Raw genomic sequence first — 24445 nt, forward strand, 5'->3', positions numbered from 1 at the left:
CTGTCGAGCTGATCTACCAATCAGGTAGGGTTAGGTTTAGAGTATGGGCTATGTTACGGTGACCACCTATACATGGGTTTCCCATTTGTAAACAATCCCTGGCTGCACACTCTTCAACCTCTGATTGTTGGAAACTACTGTCACTCAAAATATGTTCACATGGTTGGCTGCTTAGCATCTTGTCCCTCTTCACAATGCAAATGTTTGTAAACGGGAAACCTATGCATTGGTAGGTCATCTTGATGAAGCAGCGGCTCATCTCGACAGAACAGTAGCCACACCTTTCTAACGAGACCTCAGGGACACCGGTCGCGGCGCGGCGGCCAGTCTGGTTCCGTGAGGCCAACCTGGCTTTTGTTTGACTGATTAGGAGGTCACGTTGGGGGAAGAGACGCAGTATTGTTTACCGGGTAGTCTTCACAGACATTGTCTTTACAGACCAAGAAAATTGAAAATGAAAATGCATTAGTGTTAGGCTGGATTGGTGGAGTTTATTAGTGGCAAAAAGGATGTTTTGCTCTCTCTCTCTCTCTCTCTCTCTCTCTCTCTCTCTCTCTCTCTCTCTCTCTCTCTCTCTCTCTCTCTCTCTCTCTCAATATACTTGATCCGATCCCTCTTGTCTGCAGTCAGCGTTAATTCAATAAATAGTACAGGGGTCAGCGGCTCTGCAATGGCAACATTCTAGAATCTTAGCACACAATCCAGAACCTACGCCAAAGATTCCATCCAGCCAGCACGAGTTTTCAGAGCAGACATGTAGGTGTGAAAGAGAAGAGAAGAGAAGAGAAGGGGTGCTATATATAAATAAAGAACATGCTGGCGGGATATGGATGGCTCAAACGCATGACGAGGCGTCATCTCTTTAACGCAACCTTTCGCTGCATCACGAGGCCCTGCATTGGCGGGGATTCTTAAAGGGTATGAGAACACCTTAGGGAAAACCATGTTGCTGAGAAGATTGTTTTGAAGGCCTTGACCCATATTTCTCTCGCTCACACACATGGCATGCACAAACAAACAAACACACGCACACACACACACACACACACACACACACACACACACACACACACACACACACACACACACACACACACACACACACACACACACACACACACACACACACACACACACTATTCTTGAAGCAGAGGAATTTCCCACACTGGAGGTTATTTCCGTACACTTTGTTCCCCAAAGGCAAATCTCAGAGTTCTATGAACACATTTATTCCAGTCAATTTCAGTGTGTAACCATATTTTGCTACTCCAACTACCCCCTCCCCCCTCCACCCTCCCAGGTCTCTGAGCTGCTATGGCCTGGGTTGCCCTCTGTGATTTTCGATATCTGATATCACACCTCAACCAGGAAGGCCCAGTGGCGTGCACAGATTTCAGTTCCTATCAGTATCAGTTTCAGCCGCCTGGATTCCCAAGAGGACAGGGAGGTATCTGTCCTCCGCAGAGTCTTCTCTGACATCCCTACCCTAGACATGTACCATAGCTTACTTAACCTCACTTTTCCTCTGCGCTGAAACGCCAGAAGCATGTGTGGTGAAAATGCCAGTCACTTTGTGCATCAAAATAAAAAGCTTCTAAGTCGCTGGGAAGTATCCCAGCCTGTCTTGACTCTGCAGGCGTGGACCGTGAACACCACAGAGGCTCTAGTGCAAGCAGACATCCCTCTTGCAGGATCAATATGTTTCACGTTGTGTCATATCTCCCCGTTTCCTACTCGGGTGAACCAGCGACAAAGAAAGAATCGTCCCTTTAGCTCTGAGCAGCACTACAACTAATCACTATGCTCACTCCTAAACTGATTTATTAGAGTGGTAATTACAGTTGCATAGATACATCACTGTGACGTACCTCAACAATGCAGCCATCTCATTATAGTATGTGCTTCTAATTTTAGAACACTAGAACAACGTATGTGTTAGTCTGTGACAACAAAAAATAAGGGGGGGGTCTGGTGAGAGGGCCTTTCACAGCCACATGGTTGTCTTTCCCAATGTCAGCTGCCAGGACCTGATACAGTTACAGCCAGCACCCCAGATGGCAAGGGAAGATGGTACAGGATTCATCAGTTACAATCCAGGACTTCCCATATTACTTCCCAAATATTCCAAATTGCCTTGTTTTGCCTAGCCAATTCAACCAGGTGATTATTCAACCATTGTTCAATCACCTGTCTGAATTGTGCAGGTAAACCAAAAGGCATTTGGAATATGTGGCACTGTATTATAACGAAATTCATCCATTTTGCCCAACACTGCTTACAACGCACGCTTGCCCTGTGTGCTCTTAGAGCAGCGTGAGCAGCTGCATGAGCACACAGCTAGGCATATATGGCCTGTTTGAATAGCAACGGCTAATCATTAGACAAACATCAGGCTTTATCTGCTTCACAGTTAGCATACATACGGCGGTCTCTCTAAACATCAAAGACTACAACACCAACACGGCACCCAACATAATTTGTAAATCACCAAGGCTTATGAGATTACAGATTCCACTCACAGGTAGAAACGGCAGGTTTTTTATAAACTCCCACCTCAGCCATTTGGAAATTGTGCGGGATTTAAAAAGTAGAACTGAAAAAAAAAACTTGCTGAACTTCACAAAAATGTACGGACTGCCAGAAAACCTCCTTGTTCAGTTAAAGAGCCCTATTGGAGGTATGGCTTGCCTTGACCAAATGTTTTGGTTCGCATATAGTGAACAGAGGGAGGCAGAGGAAGTTCTTCACCCTCGTAGCAGGAGAACAATGTCATTGCAGCTCAATTGTTAACTTGAAGCACTTATGCATGACTCATTAACCCTTTCACACAGAGCCTCTGGTATAAGGTTGTAGTAACTAAAATGGTACTGACCAAGTCTTAATCTGTTCCTCAAGACGTTTGGTAATGACATAGCAATGACATTATTGTAAAATGTAGTTGAGTTTAATAAGCAAACAGTGATTGGATCTCCAGCGATCCCATCTGCACCAAAAGGTTGTGGCTTTTTCAATTTTTTGGAGGCAGCTGCAGTGGTTCTGGAGAGCCACAGTTTAGTATTATGAACTGGTCCACCAGGCCACGTAGATTACCGCAGCCCTCCTCTTTGTGAATGGCCTGCAGCAACCGCTGCAGGAAGTAAACATATGCCTGTGGAGCATAATCAGACTCTTGGGGTGAAAGTCAAACTAGTTCCTCCTGTCATTTCCTGTGGCTTCTGGCCTCTTGCCTCAGTGTCGCCCCGTCTCTAAGGAGAAAACTAGCAAGTATGTGCTTTTACAAAATATACTAGGCCTACACTGTATATAAATATATATATATATATATATATATATATATATATATATATATATATATATATATATAAATATATATATATATATATTTAAAGATATTTTGTTTGTCTTTTTGACTTTATTCATGATAGGACAGTGTGAGAGTGACAGGAAATGAGTGGGGAGAGAGAGATGGGAGGGGGAGTGGGAAGGGTTGGCAAAGGACCCGGGCCGGAATCGAACCCCGGTCGCCGGAGTAGCAGCCCAGTGCCCTACCGTTAGAGCCACAGTAGGGGCCAGCTTTGACAAAATATTGAATGAAAATTTGGATCAGCAATGATGTCAAGGCTTGCACCACAAGAACAGAGGCCACAGCAAAGGACAGCAGGAGCTATGGGCTTGCCTCTGAAGTAAAGCTACGTGACAATGGCTACGTTTACATGAAGATTTTAATTCTGAATTCATTTAATTCCGCTTTGAAATGTTAACACTCCACAATTCAGAATTGAAATGAAAAGATCAAAGTAAAATCGATGGAACTATTTAATTCTGAGTTATTAATTCAGAATTAAAAACGTCATGTAAATGCAGCAATAGAGTGATCCACCAGTCTAGAGAGTACCAACACAGTGCTCAGTGAGAAAGGCCAGTGGCTAGCAGCAGTGGCGGGGTGGAAGGGCCGCTGACAGCATTGACCGGGCCCGTGACAAAGCCAAAGCCAGCCCTTCACCAAACACAGTGTGATGAAGACCCAATGAAGACCCTCCCTCCCTCCCTCCCTCCGTGGGCCCGGGACAACTGACCCGTCTGCACCCCCCCAGCTTCAGCTTCCCTAGGCGGCAGCAGCGTCTGTGGGAGTTTGTGTGTGACGTGACGTGAAGCACATGCTGGCTGAGCCTGAGCGGAGCCCGTGACACAGTGCAGTCATCTGGACCGAAGCCACGCCACCGCACAGCACACACCAGACTACAACAGAGCAGACTAGACTACAGCAGACAATGAGGCCTTGGCAGCCACACAGCTAATAATGGCCGCAATGAAAGCAGCCCGCAGGCGGCTCTGATGAATTAGTGATGAAAACAGATAGAGAGAGAGAGAGAGAGAGAGAGAGAGAGAGAGAGAGAGAGAGAGAGAGAGAGCCACAGAGAGAGAGAGAGAGAGAGAGTGAGAGAGAGAGAGGACCCCACACATACGGTGCATGCCACAAAGATAGAGATTATGAGAGAAAAACAGAGTCTGTGTGAGAGAGAGACTGTGAGATGGGGCAGGGGCACACAGAGAGAGAGAGAGATTTAGATGACAGTGAAGTGCAAGTCCAACAGGTATGCTATGCTGCTTTCTAATTTGACTGCCCCGTGTCCAGTGGTATCCCTTTTCTTCTTAGCATGCAATTTTTTTTGCTATCCGTCTTCTCTTGAAAGCTAGGACTCTTTCTGTCTCACATACTACACAAACAAGCACACTTCCGATCTCTCTCTGACTCATTCTCATATGCGCGCGCGAGCGCACGCGCGCACACACGCGCACACACACACACACACACACACACACACACACACACACACACACACACACACACACACACACACACACACACACACACACGGTGAGTACCTTGGCTTACTGTGAAGTACCTTAGGAAGTGGGGTAAGTGCTCACTTAATGATTCAGAGCAGAGCAGCCCTCTCTCTCTCTCTCTCTCTGTCTAATGTCTTGGCCGCGAAGACATAAACAGCCTGTGACAGGAAACACACTGAACACCAACCAGCAGTCAGCATCCCAGAGAGAGAGAGAGAGAGAGAGAGAGAGAGAGAGAGAGAGAGAGAGAGAGAGAGAGAGAGAGAGAGAGAGAGAGAGAGAGAGAGAGAGAGAGAGAGAGAGAGAGAGAGAGAGAGCAAAATACAGTGCTTGTGTGTGAGAGATAGATAAAAGAGAGAGCGCGAGAAAGAGAGAGCAAGAAATGGGGTGGGGTGGGATAGATATAGTATGACAGAGAAAGGCATTTCTCAACCCCAATGTAGCTGTCTATGTGCTCATGTGTGTGTGTGTGTGTGTGTTTGTGGTCACAGTCCAACTACACACAGTTATAATATCCATTTCATCCTGTACACAGATTCACAACTAATCTCTGCTTTATTTGACACACGACACACACACACACACACACACACACACACACACACACACACACACACACACACACACACACACACACACACACACACACGTAATGTTCCATTAGTTGCTAAGCCACAGTGGCTCTGAGATCTCAATCCACGTGGCATACCCATCCCAGCTGAAATGACATTTTCACGACCTCTCAACATCTGCATAATATATCCCCTTAATCCTTCACATATCAAATCATATATCAAGAGCTCTCCCAAAAGGCTATATAATCATGTAGTAAAAGCAATTTCCATAATATACATTTGTTATCATTTTATTCTAAGGTAACATTGTGGCATTTCAAACTGGCTATTGCTATCCGACTTTTCTTGATCAAATTCAAACAACAAAACATTTACTGATATTAAGTACAGTAAGAAATGCAATATTAAAAACAGGGGTGCTGTGGCACACATATGAACATGGGGACTTCGGTTACCCCATCTCTGTCTCTCCTCATCGATTTCTGTCAACGCTTCACTGTCCTATTTGAAACAAATGCATAAAATCCCCAAAAATATGCCTTTAATAAACAAATAAATACATAATCATACATGCATGCGTACTACATACATACATACATACAGTAGGCCTACATACATATACATAAACATGGCGTTTTTAATGTACATACAATGTTCTTTAAAAGAGTAGCCAACTTCATGAATGATTGTGTAGGGAACTCAGCAGTGATGAAGCCCTGTAGCCAGCTGCCCACTGGCTCTGCAGGCCATCTGATCGACAGATATGCAGCTACGTACTCTCAGCCCTACAGCACTGGCTCTGCAGGCCATCTGATCGACAGATATGCAACTACGTACTCTCAGCCCTACAGCACTTAATTACATTTCTTCATTGAGGGCCTGGGCTCGCAAAGTAGCTCGCCTTTGAAAATGGATCTCTCTCTCTCTCTCTCTCTCTCTCTCTGTGCATGCGTGTGCGTGCATGTCACTGTGTAGAGTTGTTCAGTTCAGCCAAACAAAAATGTTACTGCACAAAATGATCTCTATGTCACTAGGGGTGGGCGATATGGCAAAAATGTTGTATCACGATTTTTTAACATGAAATCACGATATCGATTTTTTATCACGATCTTCCATCCAAAAAATAAAAACAACAAAAAACAACTTTCATATACTTGCAATTTGTAATTTGCAGTCAATAAAATGTTAACACACTGATGATATCCTCATAAAGTGTACAAGTGGAATACAATAATGTAAAGAATAAAGTGAAGACAACAACACAAGTGAGAAAACGTCACTCTGATACTGATAATAAACATCTTCACTGCAAGACGATCTATACGATTTCTCCACTTTGGCAGATTCGAGACGATATTTTACTCAATATCGCGATTCACGATATAATATCGTCATATCGCCCACCCCTATATGTCACACACAAAGACCAAGAAGGGGAGAGAACGGTCAACAAAGGACAGCAAAACGAGGGCAAGAGAGACAGACACAGTTTCAAGATGTACACACACACAAACAGACACACACACACACACACACACACACACACACACACACACACACGAGCATGAGCGCGCGCACACACACACACACACACACACACACACACACACACACACACACACACACACACACACACACACACACACACACACACACACACACACACACACACACACACACACAGCCTGGGCAGTGCATGTGGGAGTGAGCAGGATTTTCCATTTTCCTCAAGACGAACCATTGCAGCCATATTATACAGTGGAGGCAGGCAGACACACACAGACGCGCCATTCTCTGCCACAGAGCAGATCTGTGTATCCTTTCTTTTCCTGCAGCATATCTCACTCGAATCACACGGAAAGAGAGTGAGTGAGTGAGTATGTGTGTATAGAGTACATAGGGAGTGAAATTCCAACAAAGAGGTTGCTCGACCGGCACAGCCTTATTCTGCCTGGATACCCTGACAAACTCTGTGTGTGTGTGTGTGTGTGTGTGTGTGTGTGTGTGTGTGTGTGTGTGTGTGTGTGCGTGCGTGTCCGAGCAGGACAGGGACCTTTCTGTCAGCCTACATGTTTTGCCTGTCTGTGCTCTGTAAGTCTCTCTATCTCTCCATGTGTGTATCGTGTTCACACACCTGTACATTTGCTACACATACAAACTCTTGTGTATACTATTGCTTCTCTCTCCCACATTACAAACTCATGAGTTTCCACTGTGGGCCTACGTAGTTGCCATGGTGATGCACAGTACCGGAACACCACGTTTGCCTAAAACACTCCTCTGAAGTTTTCCCTAGCCTGGAGTTGGAACAAAAACAATCTACCCAGAGCACATTTGGATCTGCCATTGGGCGTACATTTCTAACCGGGGCTGTAATTGCAACCAGCTGTTCCAACAGATTTGAAACGCCTCCTTTGACTGACGCTGTAGCAATGCTACTTCACTATCACTTTTGATGTCCTACTGAGCTTAATTTCAACTGAAAAGTTAAGTAAAATGGTTGACTGTAGGGTCAGCAGGTTTTTAACTTCTCGATCAGCACCATGTACAGTAACACAGAACAGCCAATAGAGGACTGCAGTAGGTTGCACAAGTTGAGCGCAAGTTAGAACGCAAGTTTGGCTGTCAAAGTCACCTTAACTAAGTTTACAGAAGCATGAGGTGGTGTGCCTGTCTATACAGCAGCCCAACAGAGCCACAGGCAAAATACTTAATCCCCAATAACTGTCAAGGTCAAGGTACTTTTGGTGAAAGACTTCCTCATTCCACTTCAATTGAACAAGGAATGCTCAATTCCGTTGCACTTGTTACAATGACAGATAAAAAGATATTTTATTCTATATTCTATAAAATTGCTTTCTGCTTCCGTGCATTCTATGAACTCTATTCTTTTATCCTCCCTTTATCTTTTCCGTCTGTATGTGAAGTGTACTTTGCACATGAAATCGTGAAATTCATATCGCCCTTCTCTCTCAGTTCTCTTCAGATATGCCCTATAACAGCGTGAGTAGCCATCAGATCCTAGAGAATAGAGGCCCTCTGACATCACAATTGGCATCAGCATCTGCATTGAGCCCCCCAGCGCCCCTGGACCCTTGGGCCTCTGGGTGCCAGCCCCATTGGCCCGGTTCGTTATATGGCCCTGCCTGTGACAACAATCCATGCACATGCATAGAACTGCAGGATGCAATGCAGTCAACATGGACTAGTAATACACTACAGTCAATGACACTAATGTCAATAACCTATTTGCACTACAGTAGATTGACCATTTATTGATTGATTTCCCTGTGTCAGGTCTTCTGACTGCGTTCAGAGTTGACACAACCCCCTTCTCCTCCTCCTTCCCCTTCCCACGAAGTGCAATGACAAGTGGGCTGGTTTGAGACCATCTCCCTGCACGACCATCAGACATGCGGGTCCCACACTGGACTGTAGTCTACGTGCACACCGGCACGCTTACATGATGCAAGAGATAGCCCCAAGAGACACATTGGCAGGAACTGGCAGCTAGGCATACGATACAAGTCTGTGAAGATTGGCATTCGGTTGGTCAGCTACTCAAAAGAGATTAGTTGTAGGAAGGAAATAAACTTGATTTAGGACACTGTAGCGGCATGTACCGTAAAATGATCATGTGTTTATGTGTGTGTTGTCCCTGTGTCCTATTCTGTATAGTGGGGGTCTGACTTGCACTGCAGGAGAGTAGTTTTTGGAGAGTCTTTGTTTTGATGTACAGGAGTATACTATGCATATATGAATCCAGAGCATGATGTTGCCCCTTGCCAGTGACATACCTACAACCAAGTACAGTAGACAGGCAGGGCTGGATTAAAGCACAGGCTAGATATGGCTGCAGCCTAGGGGGCTCCCACCAGCCAGGGAGGGCCTGATCGACCAAAAGTGAAAAATTGCAGAATCGTGACAAGATGCAGTGTTGAAAAAGGCATCTGTTGTGTTGAGTACAGTAGGTGGAAATGGTATCCTTAATCCCTAGCTCGTTATTATGACACTGCCCATGTAAATGTGTTGCTGGGGGGAGGGCCCACAACAACCTGTAGTTTAGGGCAGTGTTTCCCAACCAGGGGTACGTGTACCACTAGGGGTACGCGAGCACACCTCAGGGGGTACGTGAGAAAATGTGATAATGACAATTGAATGGAGTATAGTCATACTGGGATAAAGGAATATACATAGAGAGCATTGGATAGGGGGTACTCGTGGTACAACAAAAAGGTTTAGGGGGTACGTGGGTCAAAAAAGGTTGGGAAACACTGGTTTAGGGGCCCCAGGCCATCTTAATACGGCCCTGAATACAGGTGACCAAAGGATGGTACTATATGGCAGGCCGGGTTTAGTTACAACAGGGTGGTCATTACCTATTCATGCTGGGGCATAGAAGGATGGTAGAACACCAGTTGGCTCTAGGTGCCTCCCTGTGAAACTCTACATTATATTATTTGCTACAATATTACATGCGTCCTTTATTACCACCTAACAACTTGGTCGTTACCACCCTGCCTCTCACAAAGTTATACGCAGTAGAGGTTCTGAAGACAGTTTACACTGTACAGATCACAACACCATCCACACAGACCAAAGTGGTATGTGTTCTAATGTGTTTTGATTTAACCAACAGGTGTTGGCACTCGCTGGGCACTTATCGCTTTTGGGTACAGCAGCAAGCAAACGGTACAGCAACGCCGACAGGGCAGAAGCCAGAAGGAGAGAGAGAGAAAGAAGAGTGAAGAGTTAAGAGCGGTGGAACTCTCGTGGAACTCTCCACGAGCTTTGCATTCCGCACTGCTGACTCACCGCGCGCCGTGGGATGAAAATGAGAAAACACATCCCCAGCGATTAGATCTAGAACTAGCTGCGTCTGCCCCGTGAGAATCATCGGCGCAGCTCTGCCAACAGTTGCGCCGCTGATGAGTCAACAAGGCTGGCAGTTGTACCAGGAAGCCCGCGTGGATTAGACGAGGTTGAGCTTTTACGCAAATGCTTACATTATGTCGTCTGACTATAGCCTACATACCCGCCGTATGACTAAGGACGTGGAAATACTACAAGTAGCTACGACATAGCTGTTGTGTGCCCTCATTTAGAATGTGATAAACTTTCTTTGTGTGTGTTTTGTTTACGGAAATGAATGACTAACTGGCTTGCATTCCAGAGCTGCCGAGCTGAAATGAAGTGCGCGCTTTATCTTGGACAGGGGCCAGTTGATAAGAGCCACTACCACTCCCCTTTCACTCCCAAAAGAGAAAAGCTACATTTAAGGCAAAACATTATGGTTTCTAATGGAAAGGTAAAATGGTTAATAGCCTGGTAAGACAACAATCCATCGTGCCAATGTGTGTTCGCGCTGTACTAGACATAGGAACGCAGCGCAGCGGTGACATTGTGATCAAGCAATGTACAATCTGTATGCCGGTGTGACCTCGTAAAATCTTTTGCTGCCACTAGCCACGTGTCGGCTTGACATTCGAGCATTAGAGCGAGGAGAAGCGAAGTACAAACGTCGCACACCTCAGCCTATACAGTAGCTGTAAAATGCACTCATGTGCAACTGGAGAGACAGGGTTATGGGCGAGTCTGGTAAAGCCACTTACTTGGATGTCGCGGAGTCTTCATCCTTCTTCACCTGTTCTGCCGATTCTATAGCTCCCTCGGTTTTGGTGCAGAAAGACCTTGTCCAAGGTACCGCGCAAAGTGGCCGGTGGCGGTGTACCCCCGCATTTAAAGTCTTTAACTTAGAAATAACCCTGGCATCGGGACAGGAGGTTCTGAAGCAGTGTGGGTTTGGTGATGACGATTTGCTCCTGGCAATACCTGTCAAGGGACGCTTGAGGTTGGATTGAGACAACTCCTTCAGCACTGTTGAAAACCTAAACTGTAACATTTCAATCTTGTCAGGCTAGTTTTAAAGAATGTCTTCACTTGGTCGAGTTTTAAATTGAAGTCAAATTTGTAAATTTGCGCGCAACGGCACCGTGCGGACCTCTCTTTGCGGAGCAAGGAAACACTGTTGCTCTACTGTTAAAATCCGGCGTTATTGTAATGGACAAAATCCCAGACATGACGCCCATCCAGCGCGTCATTGGTAGATGCGCATTCGCTGCCTGCCTCCTCTGGCGAGTCATTGGTTAAAAAGAAAAGCCATCACATTTGTTCCGTGCATCACTTCCTCCTGTTAGAAAAATTGCATTTGTCCTTTCAGTGATAGAGCCCGTCCCGTTGGATTTTTTCTTGTGAATTCTCTAGTTTAGTGGGAAGCTATAAGAAACCGACACAATACATGCAAGTTTGCACTCACACTGCAATGTAGGCCTACTGAACTCTTTTCATCGCGTTTCTGTAACTCTGTATCTCTGATATGGGGCTACTTCTTCCCTGGACCTCTGAAAAAGCGGTTCCCTGATAATTTATCTGTTATGCTTCTTCTCGGTAGAAAAATAAGGGGGGGGGTCGTTGGAGTATGATATCCTTCCTGAAATACCACGATTATATGTAATACAATACAAAGTAATGAACACCCGTGTGTGTGTGTGTGTGTGTGTGTGTGTGTGTGTGTGTGTGTGTGTGTGTGTGTGTGTGTGTGTGTGTGTGTGTGTGTGTGTGTTTAAGAAATGCTAGACTGAATTCTAGAAAGACTTCAATTCTAGAAACCAATAACATTACTCAACAAAACATTGTAGCACATAGTTGCCCTATGACTCACAGCAGGAAAGGCCTTCCAGAAGCGTCTATTTCACCCCCCAAAACCGCTCTGTCCACTGGCACACAGGCACCCGAACTGAATGCGCATGGCGCCCTCAGGAGTTGCATGATGTTATTGCATTTTATTGCTTTCAAATGACTGCACAATTCTAGAGCACTGCCTGTGATTAGTGTTTTTTTTTTTAATCAAATGTGCCATGTAAATTCATGCCAGAGTTCCATTTATTAGTGGTAGTGAAGCTTTGAATTCCGTTTAATATATTTTTAAAAAGATTATCTAATCAGTGTGCAGTAGGCTATGTCCAGGACGATGGTCTGTGCTGTGTGCGTTAGGATGTCAGCGGTACCATTGTCTTTCTGAGAAGTAAAGTGGAAAGTAGAATGCCTTTATTTACCCCTAAGGAAGTAAATGTAGGCTATCTACACATAGAATAGGCCTATATTCTTTGAAATGCACAAAGAAGCCAAGGCAAGAATGTGCAGAGGAGTCACACAGAGGTATTCAGTACCATACTTCTGTCCAGGGGTGGAAAAGTAACTTATTACTTTTACTCAATATTGTACTTGAGTAGCTTTTATGAATACTTTGTACTTTTTAAGTAAATTTTTAAATGAATACTTTTACTTGTACTTGAGTACATTTTGACCCAAGTACTTTACTCAATTACACTGGAACCTGGCCTGAGTACTGAGTAAAAAAAATGACTGAGAGACAAAATGCCATGCACAATAATGCCACAATCCACCAGAAATGAAAGATTGTGCAGGATGGCACACAGCATTTCAACTATATTACTATCTTGTATCAATGTATTGGATGATGGCTGGTGCCAAGCAAGAGATAGAGGTTATGGAGGACGATATTTAAGAAAAATAAACATGACATTCTCAAGAGGAAAGCTAATTAAAAGTAACTAAGTACTTTTTACTCAAATTACATTTTAAGTGAAGTACTTTTTACTTTTACTTGAGTAGATTTTTAGATAGGTACTTTTACTTGTACTTGAGTAGAATTTAGGCAAAGTAAAGATACTTTTACTTGAGTAGCCTACACATTTTCTCTTTCCACCTCTGCTTCTGTCTTATCTATCTATCTATCTATCTATCTATCTATCTATCTATCTATCTATCTATCTATCTATCTATCTATCTATAGTATAATAAATACCCCCAGGGTTCTTCAAGGAACCTTTCAAAAGGGTTCCTCGAGGAACCTTTCTAAAAGGGTTCCTTGAGGAACCTCTCCGAATCAAAAAGGTTCCTCCCCAGTGGCAATGGTGAGGAACCCTAAAAGGTTCCTCGAGGAACCTGCTATTCTAAGAGTGTGGGCTAATACAAGATAATAGGCTACTATAGCCTACATAACACAAGGGCCGCTGGAGCGTTTTGCCGGGCCCAGGACAAAGACATCTGAAAGGGTCCCCTATTCCAGTGATTCCCAGGGGCCCATGAAGGTATTCCAGTAGCCTATTGGTTACACTTGAGATTTTAAATTCATGATAATCAGGCTAGGCCAGAAGTGGGCCCTGAACATTTCTGAAAATTTAAAGTCCCAAGTTGGGAAAGGTTGGGAACTAGGCCTACAACCCTACCGTACTAGGCTAACTATTCAATACCTAGGCTACATAAAATGCAATGAAAACGTAATTGTGGGCCCCCTCTCTCTTGGGCCCTGGACAACTGACACATCTGCACAAACCAACCAAACAAAAAAAACGTAGGCCTATGGTAGTGCAATTTAAAATTCTGGTAGGTCTTGCCCACACAGCGATTAGCCTATTACACAGTAATATCAGTGGCGCAATATGTTGTAGCGCACAACGAGCGCACGCCGTTAGCAGTCACGTGGTGTCGGGGCGGGATCTTTGAATGCAGAACAGCATTTCCAAACAAATAGGGAAGACCAGCTCTCAGTCACACACAGACCATCTGACAATCTTCTGGCGCACAACAGCGGACACTGCTCCCCCGACACTGTCCTGATCGAAGTTCTACTGCTGGGAAGACGCTCGACGTTTGCTTTTCAAAAGCTGCTTGCTTCTTTACAAAGGATTATAACGTAAGTCAGTGATTTGTCTAATGTTTCACCATAGGGTCACGGACACGTGAAGTTGCTGTTTCCTTGAAAAGAGAGCGTTTCGATTAGAACTATGATGGGCAATAGAGCTCTTCAGCGTTGACGTCAACTTGTATGCGGCGTTTGGACTACCGGTTCCCTGGCGATTTTTTACATTGCAAAACGCCATAGAGATTCAGGTTTGGCAAAAATACAAGTTGCACGGCAACAACGAACATTAGCCTGTCCCCGCATCCCTTTCTCATTAGTGGAACGGATCGTATCATCATGTTGGTGTATTCACATGTTAAATCATGACGATTATAATTCAATATTGCTAACCCCTTTCTGATCATTAAAACTTCCGAACTACATACTTTCCTTTGGTTGCCATGGGTACAACCTTCCGCACGTACATGCCGTTAGATACTGGCGCCGTTTCTGTAGTCGCCAAAAGCTTCCGGGTTTAGCATATGGACGCAACATCGTATTTATGTCGAAGTTTGACACAAAATGATCAACCATGTCATACCTACAGCCTATTTTTAACACCCTCGACAGTTTGCGGGGGTTCGCTAAGCGCGTGCTTGCACTCGGAGCTTATTTGAAATTTACCCCTATTCATTCTCAATGGAGGCCGGAAGCCGATAGGAACCAGGACGTCCTTAAATGCTAACATGAAAGACTACAATCTACTACATGCTTCCGCTTCCGCTGAAGAACTCTATGGGCATGTCTTAACATGTCTGATGAGTGATGATAGACCTAAGTCCGGAGTGGGACCGGGCTATACAGCGGTTCGGTTCTGAAGTAGACCTAGCTAGGTAGACCATTGGACATTCTGTGGTTACACCACGACTGTAGCCTACGAGATGGCCACGATCATTCAAAAATATTTTGTTTTGAGACTACGCTTTTAATGCCGCCTGCCAAAGTCCCTGGCGGAGAGATGAGAGATGAAAAGAAAAATCGATAGGCCTAGGTGTTTATTGACACTGCACACTCGAAAAGGTCTGCGTTAATCTAAATGTGGTTAGTCGGAAGTAGCCCTACTCAAAATAACAGTGAAATGTGCAGATTATGCAGGGGAACTCCGGGTGCACACGCACGCAAAATGTAGGACCCATGTTGCTCCACAATGTTTCGAGTTACTTAATTTTCTTTCTGTTAATTTGCATGCGAAATATGCTACGTTGTTTAGAGCTATTGATTCACATTGAATGACAGGTACAGAGTTACAATAACAACTTTAGTCACATAATATTCACATAGGCCTATAACTGACACAGTGAAACTATTAATTGCCCGCTGTTAAAGTGGAAAGGAGAGACCGACGCTGAAAACGGCGCATTTGTGTTGATAAAAAAAGAAAGTCACTAATCGTCAACTAGGATGCGACATCCGCCTGTAGGCTAGGCCTACTGTGAAAATGTGTGTGTCTTTGAGGCGTACTAGTATATCGCGTAATTATAATAATAATAATAATAATAATAATAATACATTTTATTTTGAGCGCCTTTCAAAATACCCAAGGACACTTTGCAATCAAAAACAAATACATAACAATAGGGAAAGTATAACAAAGCTTCAGTGAATTAACAATAGGAGAGTAATGAGAGTAATTAAAATGCAAAATAAAATAAAGAAAAAAAGTACAATAAAAATACATGTTTTAAAATAACAAAAAGAAGTAGAATGCAAATTGAAAATAAAATAAAAATGAGGGGAAAAAAAGATAAAATATGTAAAATAGAAAATAAACTGATAATTAAAATGAAGTGGAAGTGCCTGTCAGTGAAATTGAAAAGCAGAAGTGAAAAGGTGTGTCTTCAGCTGAGATTTGAAAGTGGACAGTGTAGAAGACTGTCGAAGTGACAGTGGGAGAGCATTCCAGAGTTTGGGGCCAACAACACTAAATGCCCTGTCGCCCATGGTGCGCAGGTGTGTGGAGGGAACTGTAAGGAGGAGTGAGTCAGCGTAGTGTGCGGGTGGGATTGCATGGGGTGAGGAGACTTGTGATGTAGGAGGGTGCAAGGTTGTGCTGGGCCTTGTATAGGAGGAGGAGAATTTTGAAATGGATACGTGAATGGATAGGAAGCCAGTGTAATTGATAGAGAATAGGGGTAATGTGCAGAGTAATGAGTGCAGTAGGCCTAATGGTCCTCTGTAGTGTTTTTTTCTCGAATTGATCAATAACAATTCCTGTAGCAAATATAACTCCTAGGCTATCCTTGTATAAGCTAGTTTCACGCTTCCGGGATTAGTGGGCGGGACTTAACGTTATTGTGCATTCCAACTTCCGGCAGCTGATCTACAATAACAATGGCGCAAACAAAGGCAAGATGTCACTGCTCGGTTCCTCTGTGTTCATCTAATAAACAACGCCAACCATACTTGAGGTTTCACGGATTCCCGACAGACCAAGTTGTACGAAAGATGTGGATCACTGCTATTAAGCGAGACGAAGGGGAAACCTTTAAAATAAAACAGGGAAGCACCTACGTTTGTAGCCGGCATTTCCACGAGTCAGACTACATTACAGGCAGTGATAGTGGGCTGCTAGCGCTGGATAATTTTGCGCCTGGTCGTCGCCTAAAAGTAAATTCTGTGCCCTCCCGCTTTGAGTGGAACAACTGGGGATTGCCAACCAGGGAGTCCGTTTATAAACGGGTCAATAAACGGATGGTAGACCGTGAGATTTCGCCGGACCTCCCCTCGGAGCAAACACAGCTATGGGTTGCCATGGAGGAATTATCAGCGTTGGTGGTCCGTGAACATGGCTACGGAACTGCACCAACACCAGGTAGGCCTATGACATTTTTCACTCTCAAAATGTTGCTTTACCTCCCGATGGTAGCGATTAACATTCAAGCAGTTTTTAATATCAGAACCTTATATAGGCCTACTTTCTTTTGTGTCATACAGGTGCGCTGGATGCTGCTGCTGAACGCATACAGCAACTAGAGCAGGAAATCGCGGGCATGAAGAAAGAAATGTCACTACTGAAAGCAGAGCTGGCCCAATTGCGATTTAATAGATTTTGCATTTCCGATAAGGACATACGATTTTATACACGGTTCACGTCAAGGGATGTTTTTTGTGACTTCTGGGAGGCCATCAAACCATCTGCCACCAGACTTGTCTATTGGTCGAAGGCGCAAAAAAAGGCACAATCATCTGAGCCCCTTTCTCCGAGTCCATCGCGCAGACTGCCCCTTATAGATGAGTTTTTTCTTTTCTGCTGCCGAATTGCCGCTGGCCTGCCAGAGAAGGTGTTGGCCGACCTGTTTGAGGTCAGTATGTCCACTGTCTCCAGGGCTGTCATCACGTGGGCCAACTACCTCTACCTAATCCTTGGATCCCTTCCCATCTGGATGAGTAAACGGCAAATCAGAAACACCATGCCTACCAAATTTGTGCAGTACTGTCCAAATGTCAGAGTGATCATCGACTGCACTGAGGTGCGATGCCAGTCTCCATCATCACTAACTCTTCAGTCAGAGCTGTTCTCTCCTTACAAGAACACAACAACTTTCAAGGGCTTAATTGGGGTTGCCCCATGCAGTGCTGTGACTTTTGTTTCGAGTCTTTTCACTGGCTCCATCTCTGACCGAAAGATAACAGAAAAAAGTGGTCTACTTGATCTACTCGAACCAGGGGATGGCTGCATGGCAGACAAGGGATTCACCATTGAGAAGCTGCTGAGTGACCGTGGGGCAACACTTATCATACCTCCCTTCAAGATGACTGGTAAGTAAGCATGAAATGTCACAATGAACATCTATGATTTAAACTGTGAACAAAAATGTAATCTATATGTGCTTTGGCTTCCCCTATATGTCTCTCCCTCACTGAATTAGCACAGTAGAACTAATTTCCCACCTCTAATTACAGATCAGTTTACAGAAGAAGATGCTCTAAAAACACAAGCAATTGCCCGGCTTCGAATCCTTGTGGAAAGGGCAATACGCAGAGTGAAGGAATACCAGATCTGGCAAGACACCATCCCTTTGACCTTGTCTGGGACAGTTAACCAGCTGTGGACCGTTTGCTGTTTGATGTCCTTGTTCCAGGGACCACTTGAGTTAAAACATTACATTCCTGTTGAATAGGCAACGCCTTTAACTTTGTAATATAATAAACTGTTACATTCCTGTTGAATACCCCCCCACACACACACACACCACCACCACCACCACCCCTAAAATTACTTTGTGAGATATTACCTTGAATAAAAACAGAATAACTTGTAAACTGCAATCTGTAATATGTAATGTTAAAATAGATGTGTAATGTTAGGATATACTTGCGTACTCGAACGAGGAAATCATGGAAACCTTTAGTCGTGCACTTCATTTATTCATGAATTCTTTCAATAATCATTTGGTTAATTACACTTCTTTGGGCAAAAGATAAACATTCATGAATGTACCAAAAAAGTACACGTCAACCTTCTCCTTCATCTCTCCAATCAATTCATCATCCCTCCACACTCTTTCAATGGTTAAGTCCTCCTCTGTATCCGTAATGAAATCGCACCAACTCAAGCCAGTTACTGCAAGTTGGCCTTGAACCTGCCAGTAGTACTTGTGGTTTCTTTTAAGTTTCGCCTTCCCATTAGTAATTTTTACATGTCCTGCCTGTGTGATGTTTGAAATGGCTGGGCATTTCACCTCAGCAAGGCCAAAACATGGAATTTCATTTGGGTCATATACCCTTGCATCAGGGCTAGCCCCCAGATGAGGAGCTTGAGGGTGAATGACTAACCCACAGCGACCCACATTGACATTGCACACCTGTGCATAGTGCTCCAGCACCTGTGGCTCCCGCTCCAGCCCCCTCTTCATGGCAGGAGTCTGGCGAGTGCCCTTAAGTATTCTCAATGCCAGGGACTCACCAGAGGACACCCCTCTGATGTGGCTAACCTCATAAAATCTACTTGCTGTTACTCTCGGCTTTCGTAGAGCTTGCCATAGTGGGCACTCAGACTGTTCTCTTGTCTGCTTCTCTATGTCACTTGCCATATTATATGTAACAGTTAAAGTGTCGAAATGCAAAATTTGGATTGAGTTTTTTTCAAATTGTGGAATTTGGGTGGGAAATGTTGAGTCCTCTAAGGGCAGATTCGGGAATGCTGGTGCCTCTGGGTGCTGGATGTAATCCCCACATTTGACCACAGGAGGACACTGGTATGACAGGGGGGATCCTCGTGGCACAGGTCCGAACTTGGAGTCTACCATCGACAGCTGCGATAGGCCGTGCAGCACAGACGAGATCAGTGGTTGCGGCCTGATGTTTGTGAGCTTCTCCCCAATAGCCAGCATGTTGGGATCAGGCAGGGGTCCTGAAACAGATAAATATAAAAGGCGAAATGTTAAATTATTGACACGTCTTACAACTACTTTTGGTTTTCAAATATGATGTCAAGTGTCAACAGTGTCATATTAGTTACAGTAGTACACATTACCAGTGTATGCTTGATAGAGTGTTGATTTGCACACGCTCCTGGTGGATGGCTTTGGCTTCCTGACTACCAAGTCCTGAACCGGTTCTGCATGGATCCCCTGAGAAAGATAAGAAGCAGCCGTATCCAGTTAATTTGTTAAAATACAGTCTTTGTTAGTTAAAATAACAGATTTGTGCTAGGTATCTCCAGTCTGTTTTTTAATAATGTGTGTGCGGGTGCTTCGATTTGTCAACAGTGCCTGGTCATATTTCTTAGGGAACATTGTTAGCAAAGCAAAAAGTGGCATACAAGTCATCTGGCTGGCAAAAAGACTGACATTCTTCTCTATGTGGTACAGCTCAACACAGCTAAAACATTACCATGGTCCTAGGCCGATGCCATGCTTGAAGGGAGCTTGTGCAGGGCACAGGTGGTGGTACAGCTGTCACCTGCAGAGACAGAAGTGCAAACCAGGATTTAAAAAATGTGGTGATAGACCTCTAGGCATGGTCACTCAAATCAAACGGCAGACAGCAGCCCTGAACATACAACTTACCTTCAACATGCAGTAATGGGCCGACTGGAATAGCAAGGCCACAAGGTGGTTGCAGAGGACCTTCCCTGCTGTACAGCTGCATGATGTTCCTTGCAGTTCTGGAGCTTCAGCTTGGAAAACAATCTACATAAAATACACAGCAGTAATCCGACAGACAAGGTTAAACTAAAATAAGACAAAAAATGCACCAAATAATAAAGAAATGTAAGGATGAGCAATACAAATATAAAAACATCTTTAGAAATCTGGAACTGCCGTAAAGTAGTTAACCTCTTACACTGTTTACATGTTTAACAAACAGGATATTAAACACTTAGTTATTATTCAGACTCCTTAACTGCCTAAAATAACCTGCAAATAATGGGGCTGTTCTCGCTTCCTCATTGACCTGTAACACCTAGACCTGACAGCAACCTCCCTGTCAATGACGTTGGAAACTGGTAAGCAAAAAAAGTAAATAGCAAAATGGGAAATGAATTAATGAATCAAAAAGATTAATTCATACACTCTGTTATTGGTTTATGATGTTGAATGTATGTACTAGGACGAGTTAAAACCCACATAGACCTTGGGAGCAGGACCACATAACACAGAGGGGGAGTCAGTTTTCAAACAGGCATTCTCGCTGAACTATTATTATATTGCAATTCTCTCATAACATAACGTGACTGAGGAATGGTACAGTAGTCTACCCAGAAGGTTACAAAACCGGAGCGACAACGCTACGTAGCAACTGGTTGAAGCTGACTCCCCTCCTCGTTTACATTCTACCCAACAATCGAGCTGACTTTAAAACGTTTTTTTTATCACAATACAAGCGAAATTAACTAATTCATCCTTGTTTAAAATAAACAACGATCTTGCTTTGTTGGTTTGGCCAAATACCAATAACCCATACGAACATCTATCTGAGGTAACGCCACAAACTGACGTTAGCATAAGCTTAACCGCTTACCTTCATAGTCGTGAATTAATTTCTCAAAAAACAAGCTGTATCCCTTGTCCAGTTTGGAGCGGGGTGTTGTCGAGTGACGGTTCACCAGACGATGAACGTCTGCAAAAGACAACCTTGGCAGATTTCCCAAAAAACTTGAATAGGCGAACATTGTTTACCTCCGTATACACAGAAACGACAGTATGACAGTTCACCGGAAGTTGGAATGCACAATCGGCCAATGAGGAAGTTGCTACGTAACAAGCGTGAAAATAGCTTATTGGGGCCTATTAAATAGTTTAATCTGTTACATAGTAATATAATAGGGCTAGAAATAGTTTACTGCCAGATGAAATGTTCTGATGAAAATAAAAATGAAAATGTGAATGGTCGCAACTACAAATACACGTCTCTCTGTGTCAACAGGCCATGGCTGGATACCCTCGGGAAGGACCGGGAGGGGGGAATTATTCTCAACGTCCAGATAATGGAGGTTATGGTCAATCGGCTGGGATGAATCAATGGGATGAGAATCAAAGGCATAACCAATTTCAACATTCCGAAATGACTAGATATTATGATCTGCATTCCAGAGGATGGGATCAATATTCCGAAATGGCTGATGAGCCCCGGAGAGGCAGAGGGAGAAGGCATAATCCTCATCCTCAATATTGTATGCCTAATTATGGTCCACAGCAACGGAACGGAGGAGAGTGGAAAAGATGGAGGAGAGATAATGAAGAACAACACTACGACAACAGGGCAGACCTGGGCAGCCGCCTTAAGCAGCGGCGCAACGCAAGGGGGAGCATCGAGAGATTTGTTCGTGGCGTCCATATGCCTCTTGAAGAACTAACAGCAGAATATCGCCACTCCCCATATTCCTGTGTTGAGCCGAAGCCGTACATCAACTGGGAGGAGAGAGTTCCACGTTACCCTGGACCAGTGGAGTTCCGTGTGTCCAGGATAGCTCACGTCACAACTGAAAAGGGCCTGAATGGCATTCTGGGCAATGGTGGTTTTAAGGGCGGTAAAAGGGATGGTGGCTTCCTGTGGTGGGGCCTTGCACTCGGCCAAGATGAGATTGCAGAGGCGGAGGACAGGTATGTGGACACGGCCTTCCCTATCCAGTCTCCAGAGAAGGAAGAGACTTGGGACGGGAAGGAGGAGCCTTTCCTGTCCAAGTTCACCACCTCTCCCGTGTTTAAGGACGGGTCTCGCTACGGAAACTTCCGGTTCTCCTTCAGCCTTGAGGAGATTCTGCGGGAGTACAGTACACAGTTCTGTGGCGGGGCAGAGCCCGTTATTAGAGTTTGGGAGACCATCATGTACAAGCAGGAGATCATGTACAGCCTCATGATCCACAGTCCTGAGTTTCACCTACACGATGACCTGCCCACACTGGGCAAAAACGTGGAGGGCGTGTGTGCTTACCACGAAGGCCAGATTATGTGGCATGCTCATGCCATCTCAGGAAGTCATGAATGGAGGCTGATAGAATATAGAGATGAGAGATGGTTTGAAGCAGAACCTGTTCAGGGTAAGGTGTGGTACATGTGGGACCACGTGACTCTGGCCTTCTACATTCCGGAGGGAGAGGTGCTGTCCTTCCCTAAGAAGAGGCTTCTTGACTGCCTGACTGCATGTCGTAATGGGGACAATAAGCTCAATGACCTCATTGGTCATAGAAAAGCAAAGGCCATAGTGTCAAAGTTGAAACGCAGTGATGTGTAGGTAGGATGCTTCATTACCCCAAGTGGACGTTTTATGGTATGTAGTAATAGGGGTTAAGCTGTAGGCCTACTGTGTGCCCACAGCTCGCTACAGTTATCATGTTTTGGGCTTTTTTTCCTAAGTGATGATGGGCAACCTGGATTCAGGAGGTTCAATCCAGTGCCACAAATTAGATTAGATTAGATTAGATTAAATTTTATTTATCCCCAAGGGGAAATTCTTTTTCTAGTTTGCTCTGTAGATTAAAAAGATAAGTAAAAATAAAAAATAATATAAAAATAAAAAAGTAGATAAAAAATAAATAAGGTGATCATGCAGAAAAGTCCAGGAGTTTCTCTTTGTCCTTAATGGACAAATTCCAAATTACCTAGTTGTACCTGTCAAATTAGGGTAATCACTTGGTTGAATCGGACAAAAAACAGGATCTTTGGAATATGTGGCACTGGACTGTTGCTCGGGTCAGGTTATATTTTTGCTCTTGGTATTTGAAAGCAAGGTGTAAGAAATGTAGCTCGCTACAAATGCATTACGGATGTAGATTAAAAATATGAAAGTAATAATTGCGCTGATTGAAGGTGCGGTGGCTAGGTTTCATATATCCTTGAACTATCATGGATTCCAAAAGTGGTATATGAATACACTGTGTTTACAAAAATGGCAGTGCCATATGTTCTGCCTATGAGTGGCTATAATGTTCGGAAAGGATACGTTGTGCAGTTTCATATGAAATATGAAACGAAACAGTCCAAAAAATGAAGTGTATTGTTTTTGTAAAATACCTTACAGAAATTACATTCACAATACAGGTTTTCTTCAGGGGACCTATTTAACCCCTTTGTGCAGAGCCTCTGTTATTACTTTATAATCACCAAAATGGTAATGAGTAAGTCTTAACGCATTGATTGAGGCTCATAATGTCATAGCAATGTTGTTATGATGTAGTTAGATCTTTTCAGCAAAGAGAGGCAGGCCCATCTGCCCATCTCATCTGCACAATACTGTTGTCACGACTTTTATACTTTTATGTATATCGTCCAATTTTTACTTTTTACCTCTAAGCCTAATCCTCCACACCTCCACTTTCCCAAATACTGTCGTCATTACTTTGTGTACGCTACAGCTTTTATTTTTAATTTATATTATATTTATACTAAATTTATATAAATATCATGCAGTACGAAGTATACAACAAGTCAATAAAAAAATCATTGTATTTTTTGTAGTATTTTCTGCTCATGTTATATTGAAGGAAAAAAGTGTTTATGATTGTTTTATGTCTTCTTACATTCTGTTTGAATTATTCCGTTTGTTTACATATCATAAGTGATGTACATGTGTTTTCATTCTCTATATTGCTGAAACCTGACCCAAATCTAAACGTGAAATAAAGGTTTTTTTTAACATAATTATGTATAGTTTGTCTTTTTTAATCTGCTTTGTATAGTGCTTCCAGTGAGAGCTGTTTTATAAGATTGGATACCTTGGAGCAAGGACAATAACATTTAAAATCACCCAAAAGCAAAGAGACTGTGACAACACTACAGAAAGTATTAACTCTAGAGCTCTGAATGGA

The 24445-nt window shown here is 43.8% G+C and overlaps 4 protein-coding genes across 10 annotated transcripts in view; 2 read left to right on the forward strand and 2 right to left on the reverse strand.

The window, feature by feature from the left end:
* The window catches only part of LOC134461029 (glutaminase kidney isoform, mitochondrial-like), a 78216-nt gene extending 66703 nt beyond the window's left edge, over window positions 1-11513 (reverse strand). For 2 of the 7 annotated variants that reach the window (XM_063213756.1, XM_063213757.1), the window contains exon 1: window positions 11039-11512. In XM_063213756.1, coding sequence (XP_063069826.1) covers window positions 11039-11328 — 290 coding nt within the window. In that variant the 5' untranslated portion in view covers window positions 11329-11512. Of the gene's footprint in view, window positions 1-11038 lie in introns of all 7 variants that reach the window. The other 5 variants (XM_063213755.1, XM_063213758.1, XM_063213760.1 and 2 more) reach the window with 5 other exon arrangements.
* A 2571-nt stretch (window positions 11514-14084) lies between these two features.
* LOC134461030 (uncharacterized) lies at window positions 14085-24244 on the forward strand. Its single transcript, XM_063213762.1, has 2 exons — window positions 14085-14205; window positions 21565-24244. The coding sequence occupies exon 2, from the start codon at window positions 21568-21570 to the stop codon at window positions 22870-22872; it is 1305 nt and encodes a 434-aa protein (XP_063069832.1). The 5' UTR covers window positions 14085-14205; window positions 21565-21567; the 3' UTR covers window positions 22873-24244.
* Window positions 16476-18935, forward strand: LOC134461700 (uncharacterized). Its single transcript, XM_063214579.1, has 3 exons — window positions 16476-17005; window positions 17128-17952; window positions 18097-18935. The coding sequence occupies exons 1-3, from the start codon at window positions 16525-16527 to the stop codon at window positions 18312-18314; spliced, it is 1524 nt and encodes a 507-aa protein (XP_063070649.1). The 5' UTR covers window positions 16476-16524; the 3' UTR covers window positions 18315-18935.
* LOC134461437 (uncharacterized) lies at window positions 18590-20650 on the reverse strand. Its single transcript, XM_063214368.1, has 6 exons — window positions 20556-20650; window positions 20205-20327; window positions 20029-20097; window positions 19670-19766; window positions 18918-19546; window positions 18590-18598 (listed from the first exon to the last, which is right to left on the reverse strand). Exons 1-6 carry the CDS (start codon window positions 20586-20588, stop codon window positions 18590-18592), a joined length of 960 nt encoding a protein of 319 aa, XP_063070438.1. The 5' UTR covers window positions 20589-20650.
* Window positions 24245-24445: the final 201 nt, after the last annotated feature.

This window comes from Engraulis encrasicolus, chromosome 13 (assembly GCF_034702125.1).
Source record: "Engraulis encrasicolus isolate BLACKSEA-1 chromosome 13, IST_EnEncr_1.0, whole genome shotgun sequence".
NCBI lineage: Eukaryota > Metazoa > Chordata > Actinopteri > Clupeiformes > Engraulidae > Engraulis > Engraulis encrasicolus.